Genomic DNA, 16,338 nt, shown 5'->3' on the forward strand with positions numbered 1-16,338 from the left:
GGCAGGAGAAGCAGGACTGGATGGGGTACTGTATAGGATCGGATCAGGCCATACTGGCATCGGAGTTAGGCGCATGCGAGGCATGGATGAGTGGAGTCATGACCTAAAAAGTAATTGCAGTGGAGCCGGAGACCCACTCCGTTTACGGAAGGGATTGGTTGACACTTAATATCGGATGGGCTAAGATACTCGCCAGAGACGGTCGCGTGGTGGTGGTATAATGGTATTGTGTGTGGTATATTCATGTTCGTGATGTGTGTTTGGTATACTATAGGTACATGACTCCAGCCTCAAAAGAGTATACATAGATAGTAAGTTATACATGTTCATAACTCAATTCATAACCAGATGACTCCCCCTTGTTGCATTAAGGGGAATGGAAGAATAGAAAAGGAAAATATAGAGAGCGTGACACCCTAGACCGGGTTCCTGTTTTCGTAAAATGTGTGTTGCTCCTTGGAGTCACGGGTGAGTGAGGTGGAGGAGACGTCGCTTCCAGGCGACGTATATACCACACCATTATTCTTCAGATCGACGTGGTGCGTCGGGGTTGCAACGCGCGTGTGATTCGACATGACCTGAGAGTTGTTGCTATGGCTGGGTCGCCGATTCTCGGTCCATGTCTCCATCTCAACAGTGCGCAAGACCTCCATACGATCCACCGTGGTATCGCCCTGGTAACCATACTGGCGATCTTCTATCATTTTGGAAGCGCGGGACTGCTTGGATGGTCCAGTGGAAGACCATCCCTTCAACTCCCGGTTGCCGAATGAGGATCCGTAGCCACGGGCGGACGGCAGAAGGTGGGGCAAGACAAATCCGATAAGAGGTCTCAATGCAGGTGCAGATGCACAGATCTAATACAGAGTTAGCCGTGATACGCGCACATTTTGAGAGGGTCATCATACCAAGGCCAAGTTGATTTCTACCGATCCGGCGACCAGAATAGGCCATCCCATCCAGGTAGTGTCATAGGAGGCCATCATACTCTTCCAGACATAGACGGTGCGCACCGTACCCGCCACGTTGACAAAGATACCCAGACCGAAGATCGAAATCACGGCCATCCGCTGCCGGGCAGGCAGCTTCAGGTTCCAGATCAATGGCATCGGGACCAGAGTGCAGAGAAAATCGGTGAAGATGTTGACAACGCTCGCAGAGAATACTGCTGCGCCATAATTGACGCAATGATGAGGATACATCGGCTCCAAGTCCCAAAAAGCATGGATCGGCCTGTATTATGTCAAGGTAAGTCAATGCAATGCAGTGAGTCGAGGAACAGGGGACTCACGAGCACTGAAAGATGCTGACTAGCAAAAAGACAATGCAGCACAAGGCCACAAAGATGAAGGAGACGATCACGACAATGTTGTAGATTCGGTACAGTCCCTTGCTCCCCGTTCCGATGAGGCGCTTGCAAAACCACAGAACCGAAAGCTTGGTGATTGAACAGGAGAGGGAAAATGTAATCTGAAATCCGAGGTTGTATTTGGTAACGACGGGTAGCCAGGACAAGGGCACATCCCAGACATGTCGGTTCGCACCCCAGCGCTCAGTCGCCAGAGATGTACACGCACACATGCCCACTGCAATAGCCTAGGTATTGTTTATTAGACCGGTAACCCATCATATAGGCATTTTGGACGTACAAAAGCGATGACGATGAAAAAGTCATCGAGACCAGGTGTGCACGTTATCTTGAAACGTGTGTAAAGACGGAGAACAGTCACGATGAATGCGATGGAAAGAAGGACGGTATTCACGATATTCACGGCCGGCCCGCGGGTCACTGGGTCGACGTAGTTAGGTGTGGGCCATGTGGCCAGAACCTCGGCCGGGGGTAGTTGCATGTTGGTGATTTAGCCTGGTAGGAGCGAGGGTAATAAGGTGTAAGATGTTGAAAATTGGTGGCACTGTTGTATAGTGCCGTTTTGTTGTCGCAAATGTCGAAATGTGGTCAACCATCAGCAACCCCCAGTCGAGCAGTCGAGAGTCGCATAAGCCATCATCACAGTCAAGATCAGTCTGGAGTGTTGTCAAAAGCGAAGGTAGTCAGCCGTGGCCGACTGATGATACACGAGGGCCAGTGATGTTGACAGCACGAGTGAGGAGGGGAACTAGAGAGATGATATACCACGACGGCGAGTATCCACCCCTGGCCTAGACAAGTTGCGACATAAATGGTCCCTTCGCTAACCATAGACTAGGGAGTTTACTTCTGTGTGTCATTTTGAGTTTAATGGAATTGTTCAATTTCAGATCAAATATCCCGGCCAAGCGGGAAGTCAACTCCTCCAATGAGACTGGAAGTGGACCTCCACCGCAGGTCATTTTATCCAACCGATGGCAAGCAGGAGTCGCAGAACCGAGAATTACCGGAGTACCAAGCCAGCACAGGACAATGATAGGCAGATCCATCGACCCGTCGTTCACGGTCTTCTCCACATGCCAGGGGGGCGATCTGAGCATTTTGAGCCATTCGTATGGGCTTGCTGGCGGAAATGTCAATTGGGATTAGGGATCTAAATTGGACCCGGACCAGAAAGTCAAACCAGTTAGCTCGTCTGAAATTTGCGGGCAGGGGGGACTCCTGGTACAGCAGTCACTCCATCGGGGCAAAGGATGTGCAAAGTTAGGTTCTGACTTTAGGGAGGAAAAAGATGAGGTGGTATCCCGGTAATGGGGGGGAAGAAGCCTCCAGCCGAGGCCACTGAGAATCCCATGGAGAGAAATCTGGTCCTTCAGACAGCGGAAGTGAGAGAAAATCAATTGGAGCAAAGGATGCGAGTTCCACAATCTAATTACAGGGATGGCAAGGTTAGCGTCGAGCTTCGAAGGGGAGGCCCATTGAGCTGGGCTGATGAGCACGAGCGGAGAGTAAAAAAGAGTAAGAAAGAGTAGGAGGAGCAGGAGTCAGTCAGGCTGAATGAGGAAAGACCACGACCAGCAGCGGTGACTCCACCGGAATCCCACTTACTTGCGGCACACCAGTCCCTTCTGGTGCTTAGTTCAAACGAGCTAAAGAAAACAATGCTACTGTACTCCGTACTTAGTGGACTCCCAGCAAAGAACTGGCGCGAGGGCCTTTCCGTTTTCGGATGAGCGCCAGATTGCCCCGCACGCATTTTCCCTCCCAAATATTACCAAATCTTCATAAAGTCTTCCCCTCATATTCGGCCCGGATGGCTGAACCATCATTGGAAATCCCCTCAGCAAGCATTGAATTGCCGTGGTGGCTTGTTGTGCACCCTGAATTTTCTTGGTGGTACCAGCCCTATGGAAACTCTTTACTATGGCGATATTCGCCCGATCACGATATACTTACTGTATGCGCCCCTTGCATGTGCATCACCACCATCACCATGTTGGAGATGTCCTGCATGACATGGGGAAGGGCTGCACTGTGCATGGCCCACGAGTCATAGGCGGGCCCAATTGGGTAATGATGCGAGATACGGTGGGAATTCGATAAAGAAAAAAAAAATTAATTCACACCCAGAAAATTCTGTGAAATTCTTAAGATAAATCACACTATTCAACCTCCAAGACTCCAAACCACTATTGTCTCCCATGTCCCCATATCGGTGTCTGCTCTGTGCGTGCAAGTGGGCAGCAACAGCCCGAGTTAGTACCTGCACGGTCCTGGCTACTCCTGAATAGACCATTGTGCGATGATCATCCAAGTTCCTTAGTGATTGATGTCATCACTCTGAAGTCTTCATCGATCCAGCCTATATCGGCCAATACTGCTCGGATTGCCGCTGTGCTCCTCGGAGAACAACTGATCGGAACTCTAACCGGTGATCCATTTCGGGCAAACAACGAACTGCCGATTTGCCTCGTCCATTATCAACTGCTTATAGCGAAGACTCTATTTTCCTCTATCTCTTTTTACCCCTTGCCTGTCCCAGTGAGACTGAATTTTCTTGGTTTCTCTAATTAAGTAATCGATCAGAGAAGGATTGACTGCGACCAATAGTCCGTGATAATCTCCCAGCTGAAGGTACTCGCCAAGGTAGCTTTTCCTGGGTGATCTTCCCGTAACGGGACCGGAATTCCAAAAAGCTCAACACCAGGGCGAGCTGGTGGTGATGATCCTTACCAGCCATGGGTAGTCCTCAAGAACCCCCGTTCGTGATGGAGTCAATACTTTTGTCATCACGTTCCAGAGCGGACCCGGTTTTCCTGAAAATGATAGGATCGACGAGATTCCTTGGGCACGAATCTAGGCAACACTGGGTGTTCCTGTCCATGGTTCAACCTCGATATCTCGGGAATAACTCGCAGGAAGCAACTAACTTCAATATCCATGAACATCTTTAATATTCTCCCCCTCTGTCCCAGAATTTTCTTCTAGACCCTTGTCTAACCCGCAGATATGCTTCTATGCATTCCTTTGCCCACGTTCTGTCGCTCGCCGTTTGGGCGGCAGTTAAGGTGGTTCCCAGCCCCATAAATAGGACTAGCCGCAAACTTTAACGCGAATGGTGCCGGCTGTCCAGCGTTGATCGCCGCCGGGCTCGAATTGTCTGGTTCAACCTGAAGATCCTTGCGGTCGCCTGAATGTAGTTGAAAACAAATTGCGCGCATCGTGGCTCGCTTTGACCATACATTCCGGGGAACAGAACTGATAGCTGCGTTTACGTCTTTCAATGGCTGCTGCCTCATGACTCCTGAGTTGAAAGATGGGGTCCGCGCATCTATCCCCAGGTTCGAAAATGGGTCTTGCGGGCTTACTTCGCCAGCGACGCAGCTACTGACATGATTCAGATACTCAAAATGGCCCACTATTCATGAAGCACCCTGTTGTTTCAGCTGCAGACCTACACAGTAGACTCACTCCTAAACAAATCATAGAGTCTGTAAATAATCCCAAACCCCTTCGAAACCTAGCACTTTGCCATGAACGAGATGAGACGGGACGAAACAACAGAACTGTTGACTTGGCTGCTTCGGACAAGCTTTTCCAACATGATGGATGCAGAGAACGGAGATCAAGATATTGTTACAGATCCATCCGGCCGTCTTCCGCGACCGACCAGACATCCGGCAATTTGCAATCTGCAATATCCTGCCCAGCCATCTGCTATGAATTTCTAAGTTCCTCCTTCCAACCGAGAGCAACCCCCCCCTCGATCCTGGTGTTCTTCTCTATACAAACTTCAACAAAACTCTCTGAGACACCAAATATAAGCCTTTACAGTCACTCTCGCCACATTGAACCTACTCTTAACACTGACAGCTTTGTCAGTAGATCCCGATATTCCGAACGAGGGGTAGATTATGTACTCTTGCCTAATCCGGTTCTTGAAGGAGCGGTTCTCAAAATTGGGTCGGATCCTCAACGGTATCCCGTTTTCGGATCCGAACCTTATCGGGACAATGGGGGACATATAGCCTGTGCCCTGCCAAGATGTCAAGACCCTGTTTATTTCACCAAGGAGCGCCGTCGTATATAGTGTCTGATACTACTAACACTTACTTCTTCTAGATAATGTATGCTTGCTTATTTGAACTCTGCCTATGGCCACGTGTGGCCGGTTTGATATCGATCGACGGAGACTATTCACCCTGCCAATTCGTGGCAGGCTGATGTGCGGATCTGGTGTGACGTGGCTTGCTGAGTTGTAGGGTAAAAGCAGAGCTATTGATCGTGGTGCCGTGGTTTTTACTCTGGTCATCTGGTCGTCATCTAGCTCCTTGGTTATACACTTATCTCTCTTCAGCATGGCCACTGCACTCTCTGCTATAAGCCATGAATATGGACTGAACCATGATGCTCTAAGCAGCAAAAAAATCATGATTCACGGATCAACAAGCACTGACTCCCAAGTAGATAGCTTCCCCAAACTCACCTAATGCCTCATAATCACATTCCCATCTCCCTCACCCCCACCAGATCATTCAGAAAACCCCTCTAACTTCCTTGGTTCCTATCCCCAACCATCTCCTCTCCACAAACGGATAATGTAGCCACCCACGAAACAGCCCCTCATCCTGCGATCTTCAACAGCAGTTAAAACTCACCTACACAGACCAGCACAAACCTCCATATAGGCTGAAACACACCAATAAAGCATGTGATATTACAGAACTGCCGAGTTAGAAGCTGGAGCTGGAGCTCGAGCTGTCGATACCAAGCCAGGAGAAGTTTTCCTAAGTCCTGAGCTTGAGATTTGGGCTGGAATTATGTGGAGTTGGATCGACATATCAGCTCATCTCAGTCACTGTCGGAGATGTCTGTGAGTATATATCTAGCTTAGATTCGGTGATGAGGTGTCTTTTTGGGTATTAGGTGGGACATTATAGCTCTTGGTATGACGGATGTTTGCCGAGGGAGGGGACTGGGTCTTTTCATTATGTTTGGGCTGTTTGGACTGTTTGGGGGAAGGAATGTTGTCTGCCTGGAGGACTGGATGGTTTTTGGTTGTGGAATTGTGGCTTACTATTTCATTTGAGGGCGACTGCTGTTATAGTACTTTGGCATTGCCCTGATTTGGCCTAACATCCTGGACAATATTTACTTCTCTAATGATTCTCTTGTTCGTAGCATTGCCCGAACATCTTTGGTCATTTTCTTATCTCCCTCTCATCATAATTATCATCCTCTCTGTAGTAGCTAAGCTTTTCATTACTCTAATACGTTATCCCCAATTGCACCTCGAACAGAAACGCCAATGAGCACCACGCCATATCACACGCAGTTATGTTAGCAACAGTCCTCACACTAACAAGATATGATGCATGAAGACTCGACAAGTTTGCGCAACTAAAACTACATATAATCTCTACTAGCTTCACTCATCGGTACATGGCATTTACGAATTGTGTATAACTCCACTCGACTAAGTAAATCAGTCATGGAGTGAATTCAGAGGGCATTCATTCATACCATAGGTCAATACTTATGTTGTATTTTGCGATTGATGGCTAGAGCTTCTATGGAATGTTACGGAGGACTAGGTACTTTCAACCTTTGCTGAAGGTAATTGAGTTAACGGGTCAGTCAGATGGCTTTATAGCGATTGCTCGGATGGAGGCATCAAAGGCTTTACCTTTATCTAGCTGATTTGTGGTCTGACTACTAGTTGATTTTATTACTGAAGCAAGATCATAACCAAGCCTGTGGATATATATTAGTCCGTTTGGAGGATTCACAGACTTTTGGTGATAGAGTACCAGGCGTACTTAAATCCAAGTCGCTAAAGTCTCGAACATAGGGCACTCCAGGTGTTCAGATGACTGGTATTGAAGGGATGTCTGGTCGTGCGTTTTTCTATGTTTATGATTAAGTATAATGGGTTTGAACTAATCTCGAACCCTCAACCTTGTGGGTGATTATAATGAAGAATAGATCTTCCATAGTAGTATATATATTCTTTTGCCAGATTATACTACTAGTAGATATATTTAAGGGAATTTAGAGAATATAGTTCTTACTCATATGGAAGATTTCTACGAAGTTATTTTCCCTTTTATATTATGAACCGCTATGTTTATATCCGTAAAAGGGTAAGAATACTTTGGTGCATAGCCTGGAAATAGCATCGCGATATTCGTAGACATCTATGTGATGATGAACCGCCTGTATCTAAGTAATAGAGAGATCATTAAATGGAGCTGCCAAAATAGCTATCAAGCTAGGTAGTTAGCATGCAGTCTGGCATAGTTGAAATAGAGAATAAAAGAAATAACATACAAATATGATATGTTAAGCTAGCTTGGTGAGGATGGACCTTCTGTGGATCCGGATATACGGAATTACCGATTTACGGGATTTCATAGGCTCACTCACCAGTCAATTGCTACGGTGGGCGATCAGCAACAACACTTGCTCTATTCTAACTCGAAATCGATACATCAATGTGACCGGGGTATCTTGGCATGCATATTGGCCGGATATAGATGAAAGCAAGAATGTGGTGACTAAGCCGGCTGTTAAGACAGGTGCAATCCCGAACACATCATGACATCCCTTACTTACAATGAAATTGACCTCGGCTTAAAGATTCGCATATTAGTACGTGTGGTGCTAGAAGGGCGAGCAACGACAGTCAATTACGCTGTCGGATTCAGTGGCTCAAAATATTTCTCCTGTTCAGTCCAACAGCCTCACTCATCATGGTTCGACCTCTATACTCCCCCGCGCAGCGTAGCATAGCTAAGAACCGACTATTATGTTCGCCTGCAAGAGCACGATATCTTTTCAGCACTTTCGCAAATGTCATTGATGGCAAAACTAGAGACTCTTCACGAGTACACCAGGGCATCAATCCATCAAACTGCCAGAAGCTTTGGGATGTTCCCATTGCATCGAGGGATGATCTCCAAGATGCTATCACCTCTGCGCAGAAGGCGTTTACCTCCTGGTCAGCCGTATCAGGGTCTGATCGTCAAGCTGCCATTGCTCAATTAAGAAATTCTCTTCTGTCGAGTAAAGAAGATGTGGCTGAGTTGCTTATGAAAGAAGCAGGCAAACCAGTAAGATTACCTCCTGAGACAGTAGGTCAGTACTCACCCCATACCAGAGAATGCAAGCGACTCTCGAAGTAGACCACGCATGTGGCTTTCTGGATTACTTCGGTACGTTGAACCCTTACGCCTACATAGACCATTAGTTAATCTGTCCTTCATAGCGAATGTCAAACTTCCATCCGAAGAGGTTATTCATGAAGACGCCTCACTCAAGCTAACCCTGAAATTACCTGCCCCTCGGAGTTATCGGAGCTATTGTCCCCTGGAACTTCCCATTAGTTCTTGCCTTGGCCAAAGTTGCCGCAGCCCTCGCCGCAGGAAATACCGTGATCGTCAAACCATCCCCCTACACCCCCTACAGTATCCTCAAGGTAGCCGAATTAGCCATCCCGATTCTACCCCGGGGTGTATTCCAAGCCATTAACGGCGATGACACGAACGGGCCAGAAATGACCCTGCACCCGGACATCAATAAAATCAGTTTCACGGGATCAACCAGAGCAGGCAAGCACATTCTGGCCGCAACAAGCAACACATTGAAAGAATGCACCCTTGAACTGGGCGGTAACGACCCGGCTATCATCTTCCCAGATGTAGACATTCAAGCCGTAGCCCAGCAAGTCGCCTTGGGTGCTTTCTTCAACAGTGGACAGTTCTGCCTCGGCAGCAAGCGTCTCTATGTTCATGACAAAATCTACAATGAATTCCGAGATGCCTTGGTCAATGTCGTGAAGACATGGAAAGTAGGACCTGTGGACGAGGATGTCATGCTAGGGCCCGTTCAAAATGAAATGCAGTTCAATGTCGTCAATGGCGTATTCGAAGACTGCAAAGCAAACGGATACAAATTTGCTTTAGAGGGCGGCCCCAGCACCGGCCCAGGGTATATCTTCCATCCTACCATCGTGGACCGCCCACCTGATGGATCAAGAGTCGTCACGGAAGAACCTTTCGGTACGTGAGCCTAAACCTTCAAAAACAATACATATTAATCTACTTGAATCACACAGGCACTATCGTGCCTCTCCTCTCATGGAGTAACGAATCAGAGCTCATCTCAAGAGTCAACGACACCAAGACTGGACTTGGATGCTCAATCTGGGCCAAGGATGTGGAGGCAAGCAAGAGGCTTGCGCCAAAGATCCAATCTGGAAGTGTCTGGCTGAATAGCTTTGCGAAACCTCATCCTCAGGGTTATCTGGCCGGTTGCAAGGAAAGTGGAATTGGAGGCGAGTGGGGATTGAATGGGTTGAAGTCGTATTGCGCGACTCAGACAATGCATTACTACAAGTAGTTAAATCCGCACGACCCTATAAGTAGACTGCAAATCCACCGTTTGGTTATACTCTTTTAGTAATATATGATCAAAAATATTCGATGGAAATAGTGGAGGCCGGTAATTATCTTATTTTCATTAACGTATGTGATGGTTGTCATTATCCTGGTTGCTGTAAAAGGTAGTATGTTCTGCTGAATGAACAATGGTAAAGATACTATAGAAGAGACTATAAGAACATTGGAAGATATATACTCTATTATAATGAAAAAGCTCTTCCTATATATGGAATCTAAGAAATATTTCCCAAAATAATCAGGTAATAGTGGAAGCGAAGCGAAATAATGCTCTAAATGGTCCGTCTAGTTATTGTTATGATGATACTAGCTACCGCTTGTTAAAAGATTGTCTTCAGTATGCATTACTGTTACTATAATAATAATCCAAGACATACATCATCACTATTCTTCCTACATTCTATACTAATTTGCTCCCATCTGACTTGAACGTAGTAACTCCGGACATAAATATAAAAATCTAAAGAATACATCCTGGTCTATTCCTCACAAAACTTGACCAAATGACTACATCCATCTCAAGCCAAACAAACGAAATACACAACAGTAAAAAATAAACCACGATAGAGCCCTCAATTCGAATACTTAATCCACGAAATCTCTTCAACACGCCACACTACACATCTTGTGCAAGCACAGCCCCATTAACGGCTCTATTGTTTTCCACCGGGTAGACTAGATGGAGAGATGTCACAACGGAAGAACCGAAGAAATTCGATTTCCCGACTAACTAATGCTCCCCCACCTCCTCCCGCTCGGTACCAAAAATAGATACGGTTGTTAGATGTAGATGTAGAATTCTTAACACGATGTACTATACTAGGGTATTGGAAAGAAAGACGCAAGTGATGCTATCTATAGATTTGGAGTCCGGACTGGTTATGGAGTAAATATAGCTGGTTCGGTTGTGAGTGAGTCTTGGTTAAATGGTGGCGGAATTGTTGGATGGATGTGGTTGCGTCTATTCATGGTTTTGTTTTCAAGATTACAATTTTACTACACGGTATTGGGTCAGAAGAATAAGATGGGGATTAGATGTTTTGTTTGGGCCATTTGTAGCTGACAATTTGTAGAAAGTTGGTGGACCGTGATCGAGGCACAGGTCATCATGATGCTTTGGTCTTCACGCTTAGTCTTGATCAATTGACTGAGCGGGCAGATGATGAAACATTGAAGAAGTTAGCTGCAGGAATAGTCACTGTCAGAGCGTGACACGGCACTTTACACCTCCGCTTATCAATCATTGCGATTCATGGTTAGGTTCGGCCAATTTAGGTTGCGCTCCTGCAAGATGGTAACGAAACTCGAATACGAGCAGTCAAGACTCGCTAATGTCGGTGTCATTTGTCTAGGCTTAGTGGAAGTTGGCTTGGCAAGTAGCCTCGGCTGTGGCATAACAACTTGTGCAAGCCATAGAACCCCTTTTGATCGGACCCTGAAGCGTTCGTGGTTAATGTTCGGGGAAATACAACCCCTGAAATAGCACATGAGGAGTCAGTAGCGTGTAGTTGATAGATTGACTGATTATCAGAAATTCTTCGATCTTCGATCCGTGAGGCGATGCGGTGTCTCCGCGCGGAAGACGACAGGGGTATCGGGTTAATTGCACGGAATACGCCGTTCCTGCAGCGAGGCATACACTGGAGTAAGACTCGGATCGCGATCCTGCCGCAGACGGTGCTGTCTTGATATTTCCCCGAGGGGAGTGGAAGTCTGATCCAGATGAGGCCATCGGACCTTCGACTGTGAGAGAAATGACCTATCTCCAGAGACAGACCATGGCGGACTCAAAGCAAAGACCTTTCATATCTCCTGAAAGTGCAGGGTGGAAATTTGATTCTTTGACTGGGTTCGCTTTTGTTTCAGCAGCGAAGCCCAGACGGAGAGAAATCGACTCGTGCGGTGCCACGAAGGCCTGGCCGCGAGAAAAAGACGAATGAGACCAGCGGATTAACTGGGGCGGAAGCAGCCGTCTGACGTTTTGGCCCGCGTGGCGCGGCCAAACTGCTGAAACAGGGGGTCTGGACCGCATCCATTATTGGCCAGATGCTCCCAATGGGCGGATCGCCAAGCGTTCCTGGCGGTTGACCCTCGCTATTGGCTCTACCAGGGGTCGCCGTATCGTGTATATCCTAATTCTGCAGCGGGGACACCCAAAAGAAGAAAAAATAGCAGCAGTCATACGCAGCACCAGTGGCTGTACAGGTACCAGTACACGCAGCATACCATACTGACATATGATTTAGAGTGTATTCCAGTGTATGTTAGTTACACAATGGCAGCAACGCTCTGAACTTTGTTTTATGGAGCTGCCCCATGACCAATGCGTGGCAGTCGTTGGTCTGGGATTAATAAGTTTATGTTGGCACTAGATATTAGTTAGTAGATATTTTCCATCAGTGAACTCCTGACGCACCGTCCTCTTCATCGATCTTCACTTCTCGGGAATTTTCAATCGTTGCTTACGACCTTCATTTATCACCTGTCTCCATTCCCAGGTTGATCATTCACGTTCGTTCCCGAAGGCAGGCCCTTCTTTGTTCTTTAACCCAAACCACCATCAGTCTCTCCCTTCGAATCCCAACCCACCGATTAATTTTCAGGTCAAAATGGGCGACGAAGCGAGCCACGATAACCACCTGGCACCCACCGCGGACCATGATGTGCCCGCTATTGTCCCGGCAAATGAACCCAAAGAGCCACGAGGACGCTTGACACCTCGTCCTTCTTTTCTGGAGAACCTCGCCAGTTCCACAGACAGACAGTTCATGCTAGGAAGACGCAACTCTAGTGAAATCGATCGATATTTCGTATGTTAATATCAGGGTATATTGGAGGGACCACTTGGACTAACAATAGACGTATAGCACGGACCGCGAGATCTCGATCGACACTCCAAATGGCCCATCTTCCTACGAATGCATGGCAGTATCATGCCGAAAATGATTTTACCTCTTGCCTTTGTTGCAGCTTGGGCCACCGTCATTACCCTCATTTCCAGATTTGTCCACAACAGTAGGTTTTTCTTTCGCAGGATGTGACTGAACCCTGACCAATCTTCACTAGTCGGCATCAACGATATTCTTTTGACAGTTACCGGTTTCGTGGTCAGTTTGGCGCTGTCGTTCCGCAGTTCGACGGCATATGAAAGGTATGTCTGATTCTTGACCTGCACATAGACAGCTGTTAATCTCCATAGATGGGCGGATGGAAGAAAGTACTGGGCGCTCCTCAATCAGACGGCTCGCAACCTTGCACGTACTATTTGGGTCAACACGGCAGAACGCGCAGGAGAGGAGGGCAAGGAAGACTTGCTAGCAAAACTGTAAGACTCTTCACGCTTTTGAATATTACTACTTTGCTAATAAACGTAGGACTGCCATGAATCTCATTCTGGCGTTCGCCGTCTCCCTCAAACATAAATTGCGATTCGAACCCGATGTTGGCTACGAGGATCTAGCAGGCCTGGTTGCACACCTCGACACATTTGCCAAAGAGGCCCACGACCGCCAAGTCGTTCAACCCCCGAAAAAGACGCCCTGGAAGTCAGTCGGTGAATACCTGGGCGTTTCTTTTGCCGAATCCAACCCGAGAAAGCTTATCAAGCGGTCCAAGAAACCCTTGGGCCATCTTCCTCTGGAGATCTTGAACCATCTCTCCGCATATGTCGACCGGTGCATCGCCAACAATACTCTCAACATCAGTCTCCACCAAGGACAAGCCAGTACGTGCCCGTCCCGATGTCTTTCAAAATATATCGCTAACTTCCCAGTCACCGCTCTATCTACTCTGAACGAAGTCCTCACCGGCACCGAGCGCGTCCTGGATACTCCTCTTCCCGCCGCATACAGCATCTCCATCGCTCAGATCGCTTGGATCTACGTCCTCGTGCTGCCCTTCCAGCTCTACGACTTTCTCGAATGGGTGACCATCCCCGCTTCCGTCGGTGAGTATCCCCTCCACTCCATGGAATTCAACTAATCTGACAATATCACAGTTGCCGCCTACATCATTCTCGGACTCGCCTTCATCGGCAGTGAAATCGAAAACCCCTTCGGTCACGACGTCAACGATCTTCCTCTCGACACTTACTGCCGCCAGCTCGCCGTCGAGCTTGATATCATCACCGCCATGCCCCCGCCCAAGCTAGACGAGTTCGGCACGCGCGAGGACAACTTCGTCCTGTACCCTCTCAGCACATCCGGATACCCCGAGTGGAAGGACCGCTCGGTCGAAGAAATTCGCGCTGCTCTGAGGGCAAAGGTAGTGGCCAACTACCCGTCCGCAGGGATGTCGGACGCCTCGACAATGATAGGGAGTGTGCGAAGCAAGCAGTCTGTTTGATATAGCAGAGGTGATGGGTTAAAAGTTTAAAAGCAAGGATGGGAGGGTAGATCGTTTTGATTGATATTTTGGATGGTGTTCAATAAGCATGAGAGTCTGGTGTTCTGTTTTATCATAAAAAGAGGATGATGTTATGTATGGTTGGTTGGTTGGTTGGGTCGGTCATTCGTTACTACTTACTACTATCACTACTATACCAGGGTTGGTCTTTGGATGTGAATATTTAGGAATGGAATCTTTTTGATATATCATACTACTTGCTTAACTGGTTATATTATGCATAGCCTGCTATATCGTACATCGCTTCGCCATGGGCTGAATATAATGTAGAATGCATGCTACATACAACAACAACCTTAATATCCAACGAGAACCCTTGCTATCAACAAGCAGAACCTCCATACGCACACCAGCCCAATCGCTAGAATCGGAGGTTACTTCCTGCCCCCAAGAGCCTATCTCAACCAACCACACAGCCGTATAATCCATCACCCTGTCTCACCCCAAACATCCCATATCCCCCCAAGATTCATCCTCACCCACACCCAGATCAGAGATCAAATATCAAGGAATGAACACCTCCCCCCCACCCCCATTAACCAACGCCCCGAGATAATTCCCCTTCGCACAGACCCTCCACGCCACGCTCCCCCCTCCTCCTCCCACATCACCACTACCACCACCACCTGATGCATTCGCACTCCCTCCAATCCACGAACTCAGCGCCGCCACAACCGCCGCCGCATCCTCGCGCGGCACGCGTGTCCATACTGTGCTTCCTAACCCCGCTCCTCCTCCTCCTCCTCCTCCTGCTTTTCCCCCAGTAGATGTTGATGATGACGACGGCGGCGATATCTTGAGTATATCAATGGGGATAGATGTTCCCGTTAATCCGAGGAATTGGGAGAGTGCGGCGGAGAGGTAGGTTCGGGCTGTGACGGGGTCGAGGGGTGTGGATGTTGTGGAGGTGGGGGGGTTATTTATTCTAGATGAAATTAGTCAGAATCGTAGGTATATTCGAAGAAGAGATGGCACGTACAATTGGAGTTTGAGATATGTCCATGTTGGTGTGCGCGAGGTGAAGTGGATGGTTTTGGGGGTGGAGGAGGAGGATTTGCGTTTTGAGGGTGTGGTTGTTGTTGTTGTTGTTGTTGTTGTTGACATTGTGTATTTCTGGGTGGGTGGTGTTGTTGTTGTTGTTGTAGAGAGAGGCGTGGATATGTAGGTAGTAGAGATTGAGAAGGTAGGTAGGTAGGTAGGTAGGGAGGAATTGCGTTGAATTAAACTGGGGATATGCGATGCGATGCGATGCGATGCGGGCGGAGAAAGTTGAGGAAAGAAAAATCCCCCGTGATGTGATGTCACGGCCGGCGGTGTCGCGCTTGCGGGAGCGATGTTAACAACAATCACCACTGAAGATAAATAAATACATGAATACGAACTAAGAAATTACTTATATATATATATATATAAGCAATCATTTCTGCATAACAGCCCTCTCTAATATCCCCCGCGCCCTCTGTAAATACTCATCTTCGCTGTGCTTCCCAATATCCAGCTCCGAAATAGCAAGGGTCTTTTCTCGGGACTTTAATCCACGGATCACTTCTACGTTGGATTTGGGGACTTGGAAGATCTGTTCTCATTATTATTAACTGTTTTATATATATTGAAGAGAGAATTTGGTTCATATTGGATGAGAAGGGGGTGTGTGCTCACCTGCGCCATAACACGCGACACGGCTGCATTTGCCTCGCCTTTCCTGGGTACTGCTGCGACGCATACATCTACCCTGTCTGCTGCAATAGAGGTTATGCCTTCGCGGTTGCTTGAGGCGTTTGGCTTTACGTGACAGGATATTTGGAGGGTGTAGAGTTGGTTGTTGGTGGGTCGGGATTTGGTGGTTGCGGATTGGATTAGGCGGAGGAGGGGGGTGGACATTGTTGGTTCATTGTAAAGATGTGTGAGGGTGTGGAGGGGTGTATGTTGGAAGATGGGTTTAATGAAGTGGTGGTGGATGTTTGGAGGAGATGTAGTTGTTTGGCGGGTGATGGATTGCGGGTTAGAGGGAAGTACTAGTAGTATGTATATCTGGGGCCGATTATTGGCTGTGAGATGCGGGATGTATATGGCTCCGATTAGGATCATTTGGTGCCCTACTAACTA

General features: G+C 47.7%; 6 protein-coding genes across 6 annotated transcripts; 3 read left to right on the top strand and 3 right to left on the bottom strand.

The window, feature by feature from the left end:
• Nucleotides 1-232: 232 nt before the first annotated feature.
• BO87DRAFT_66648 (uncharacterized protein) lies at nucleotides 233-2,005 on the bottom strand. Its single transcript, XM_025629463.1, has 4 exons — nucleotides 1,650-2,005; nucleotides 1,292-1,596; nucleotides 909-1,233; nucleotides 233-857 (listed from the first exon to the last, which is right to left on the bottom strand). The coding sequence occupies exons 1-4, from the start codon at nucleotides 1,848-1,850 to the stop codon at nucleotides 417-419; spliced, it is 1,272 nt and encodes a 423-aa protein (XP_025479302.1). The 5' UTR covers nucleotides 1,851-2,005; the 3' UTR covers nucleotides 233-416.
• Nucleotides 2,006-2,343: 338 nt separating this feature from the next.
• On the top strand, nucleotides 2,344-3,472 carry BO87DRAFT_397476 (uncharacterized protein; the record flags this gene model as incomplete). The annotated part of the gene is made up of 5 exons (XM_025625305.1): nucleotides 2,344-2,503; nucleotides 2,750-2,897; nucleotides 2,937-3,000; nucleotides 3,160-3,343; nucleotides 3,426-3,472. 5 exons carry the CDS (start codon nucleotides 2,344-2,346, stop codon nucleotides 3,470-3,472), a joined length of 603 nt encoding a protein of 200 aa, XP_025479303.1.
• Nucleotides 3,473-8,121: 4,649 nt separating this feature from the next.
• Nucleotides 8,122-9,769, top strand: BO87DRAFT_407179 (aldehyde dehydrogenase; the record flags this gene model as incomplete). Its single annotated transcript, XM_025626051.1, has 5 exons — nucleotides 8,122-8,481; nucleotides 8,529-8,583; nucleotides 8,637-8,717; nucleotides 8,755-9,429; nucleotides 9,486-9,769. 5 exons carry the CDS (start codon nucleotides 8,122-8,124, stop codon nucleotides 9,767-9,769), a joined length of 1,455 nt encoding a protein of 484 aa, XP_025479304.1.
• Nucleotides 9,770-12,227: 2,458 nt separating this feature from the next.
• BO87DRAFT_360052 (UPF0187 domain membrane protein) lies at nucleotides 12,228-14,405 on the top strand. Its single transcript, XM_025621541.1, has 7 exons — nucleotides 12,228-12,638; nucleotides 12,696-12,843; nucleotides 12,895-12,979; nucleotides 13,028-13,153; nucleotides 13,203-13,552; nucleotides 13,601-13,774; nucleotides 13,826-14,405. The coding sequence occupies exons 1-7, from the start codon at nucleotides 12,438-12,440 to the stop codon at nucleotides 14,170-14,172; spliced, it is 1,431 nt and encodes a 476-aa protein (XP_025479305.1). The 5' UTR covers nucleotides 12,228-12,437; the 3' UTR covers nucleotides 14,173-14,405.
• Nucleotides 14,406-14,736: 331 nt separating this feature from the next.
• Nucleotides 14,737-15,485, bottom strand: BO87DRAFT_459554 (uncharacterized protein; the record flags this gene model as incomplete). The annotated part of the gene is made up of 2 exons (XM_025628965.1): nucleotides 15,212-15,485; nucleotides 14,737-15,157 (listed from the first exon to the last, which is right to left on the bottom strand). The coding sequence occupies exons 1-2, from the start codon at nucleotides 15,334-15,336 to the stop codon at nucleotides 14,737-14,739; spliced, it is 546 nt and encodes a 181-aa protein (XP_025479306.1). The 5' UTR covers nucleotides 15,337-15,485.
• A 164-nt stretch (nucleotides 15,486-15,649) lies between these two features.
• Nucleotides 15,650-16,204, bottom strand: BO87DRAFT_407182 (DUF167 domain-containing protein; the record flags this gene model as incomplete). Its single annotated transcript, XM_025626052.1, has 2 exons — nucleotides 15,892-16,204; nucleotides 15,650-15,808 (listed from the first exon to the last, which is right to left on the bottom strand). Exons 1-2 carry the CDS (start codon nucleotides 16,111-16,113, stop codon nucleotides 15,650-15,652), a joined length of 381 nt encoding a protein of 126 aa, XP_025479307.1. The 5' UTR covers nucleotides 16,114-16,204.
• Between the last annotated feature and the right edge of the window lie 134 nt (nucleotides 16,205-16,338).

This window comes from Aspergillus neoniger (assembly GCF_003184625.1).
Source record: "Aspergillus neoniger CBS 115656 unplaced genomic scaffold BO87scaffold_18, whole genome shotgun sequence".
NCBI classification, from domain to species: domain Eukaryota; kingdom Fungi; phylum Ascomycota; class Eurotiomycetes; order Eurotiales; family Aspergillaceae; genus Aspergillus; species Aspergillus neoniger.

Bases quoted from the DNA above. Each gene is read 5' to 3' on its own strand.
- BO87DRAFT_66648 (XM_025629463.1), bottom strand. From the start codon at position 1,850: ATGCAACTACCCCCGGCCGAGGTTCTGGCCACATGGCCCACACCTAAC. The intron at 1,234-1,291 runs GTGAGTCCCCTG...GACATAATACAG, and splicing joins GTCAGCATCTTTCAGTGCTC to GCCGATCCATGCTTTTTGGG. The intron at 858-908 runs GTATGATGACCC...ACTCTGTATTAG, and splicing joins TAGAAATCAACTTGGCCTTG to ATCTGTGCATCTGCACCTGC.
- BO87DRAFT_360052 (XM_025621541.1), top strand. From the start codon at position 12,438: ATGGGCGACGAAGCGAGCCACGATAACCACCTGGCACCCACCGCGGAC. The intron at 13,553-13,600 runs GTACGTGCCCGT...CTAACTTCCCAG, and splicing joins TCTCCACCAAGGACAAGCCA to TCACCGCTCTATCTACTCTG. The intron at 13,775-13,825 runs GTGAGTATCCCC...ACAATATCACAG, and splicing joins GACCATCCCCGCTTCCGTCG to TTGCCGCCTACATCATTCTC.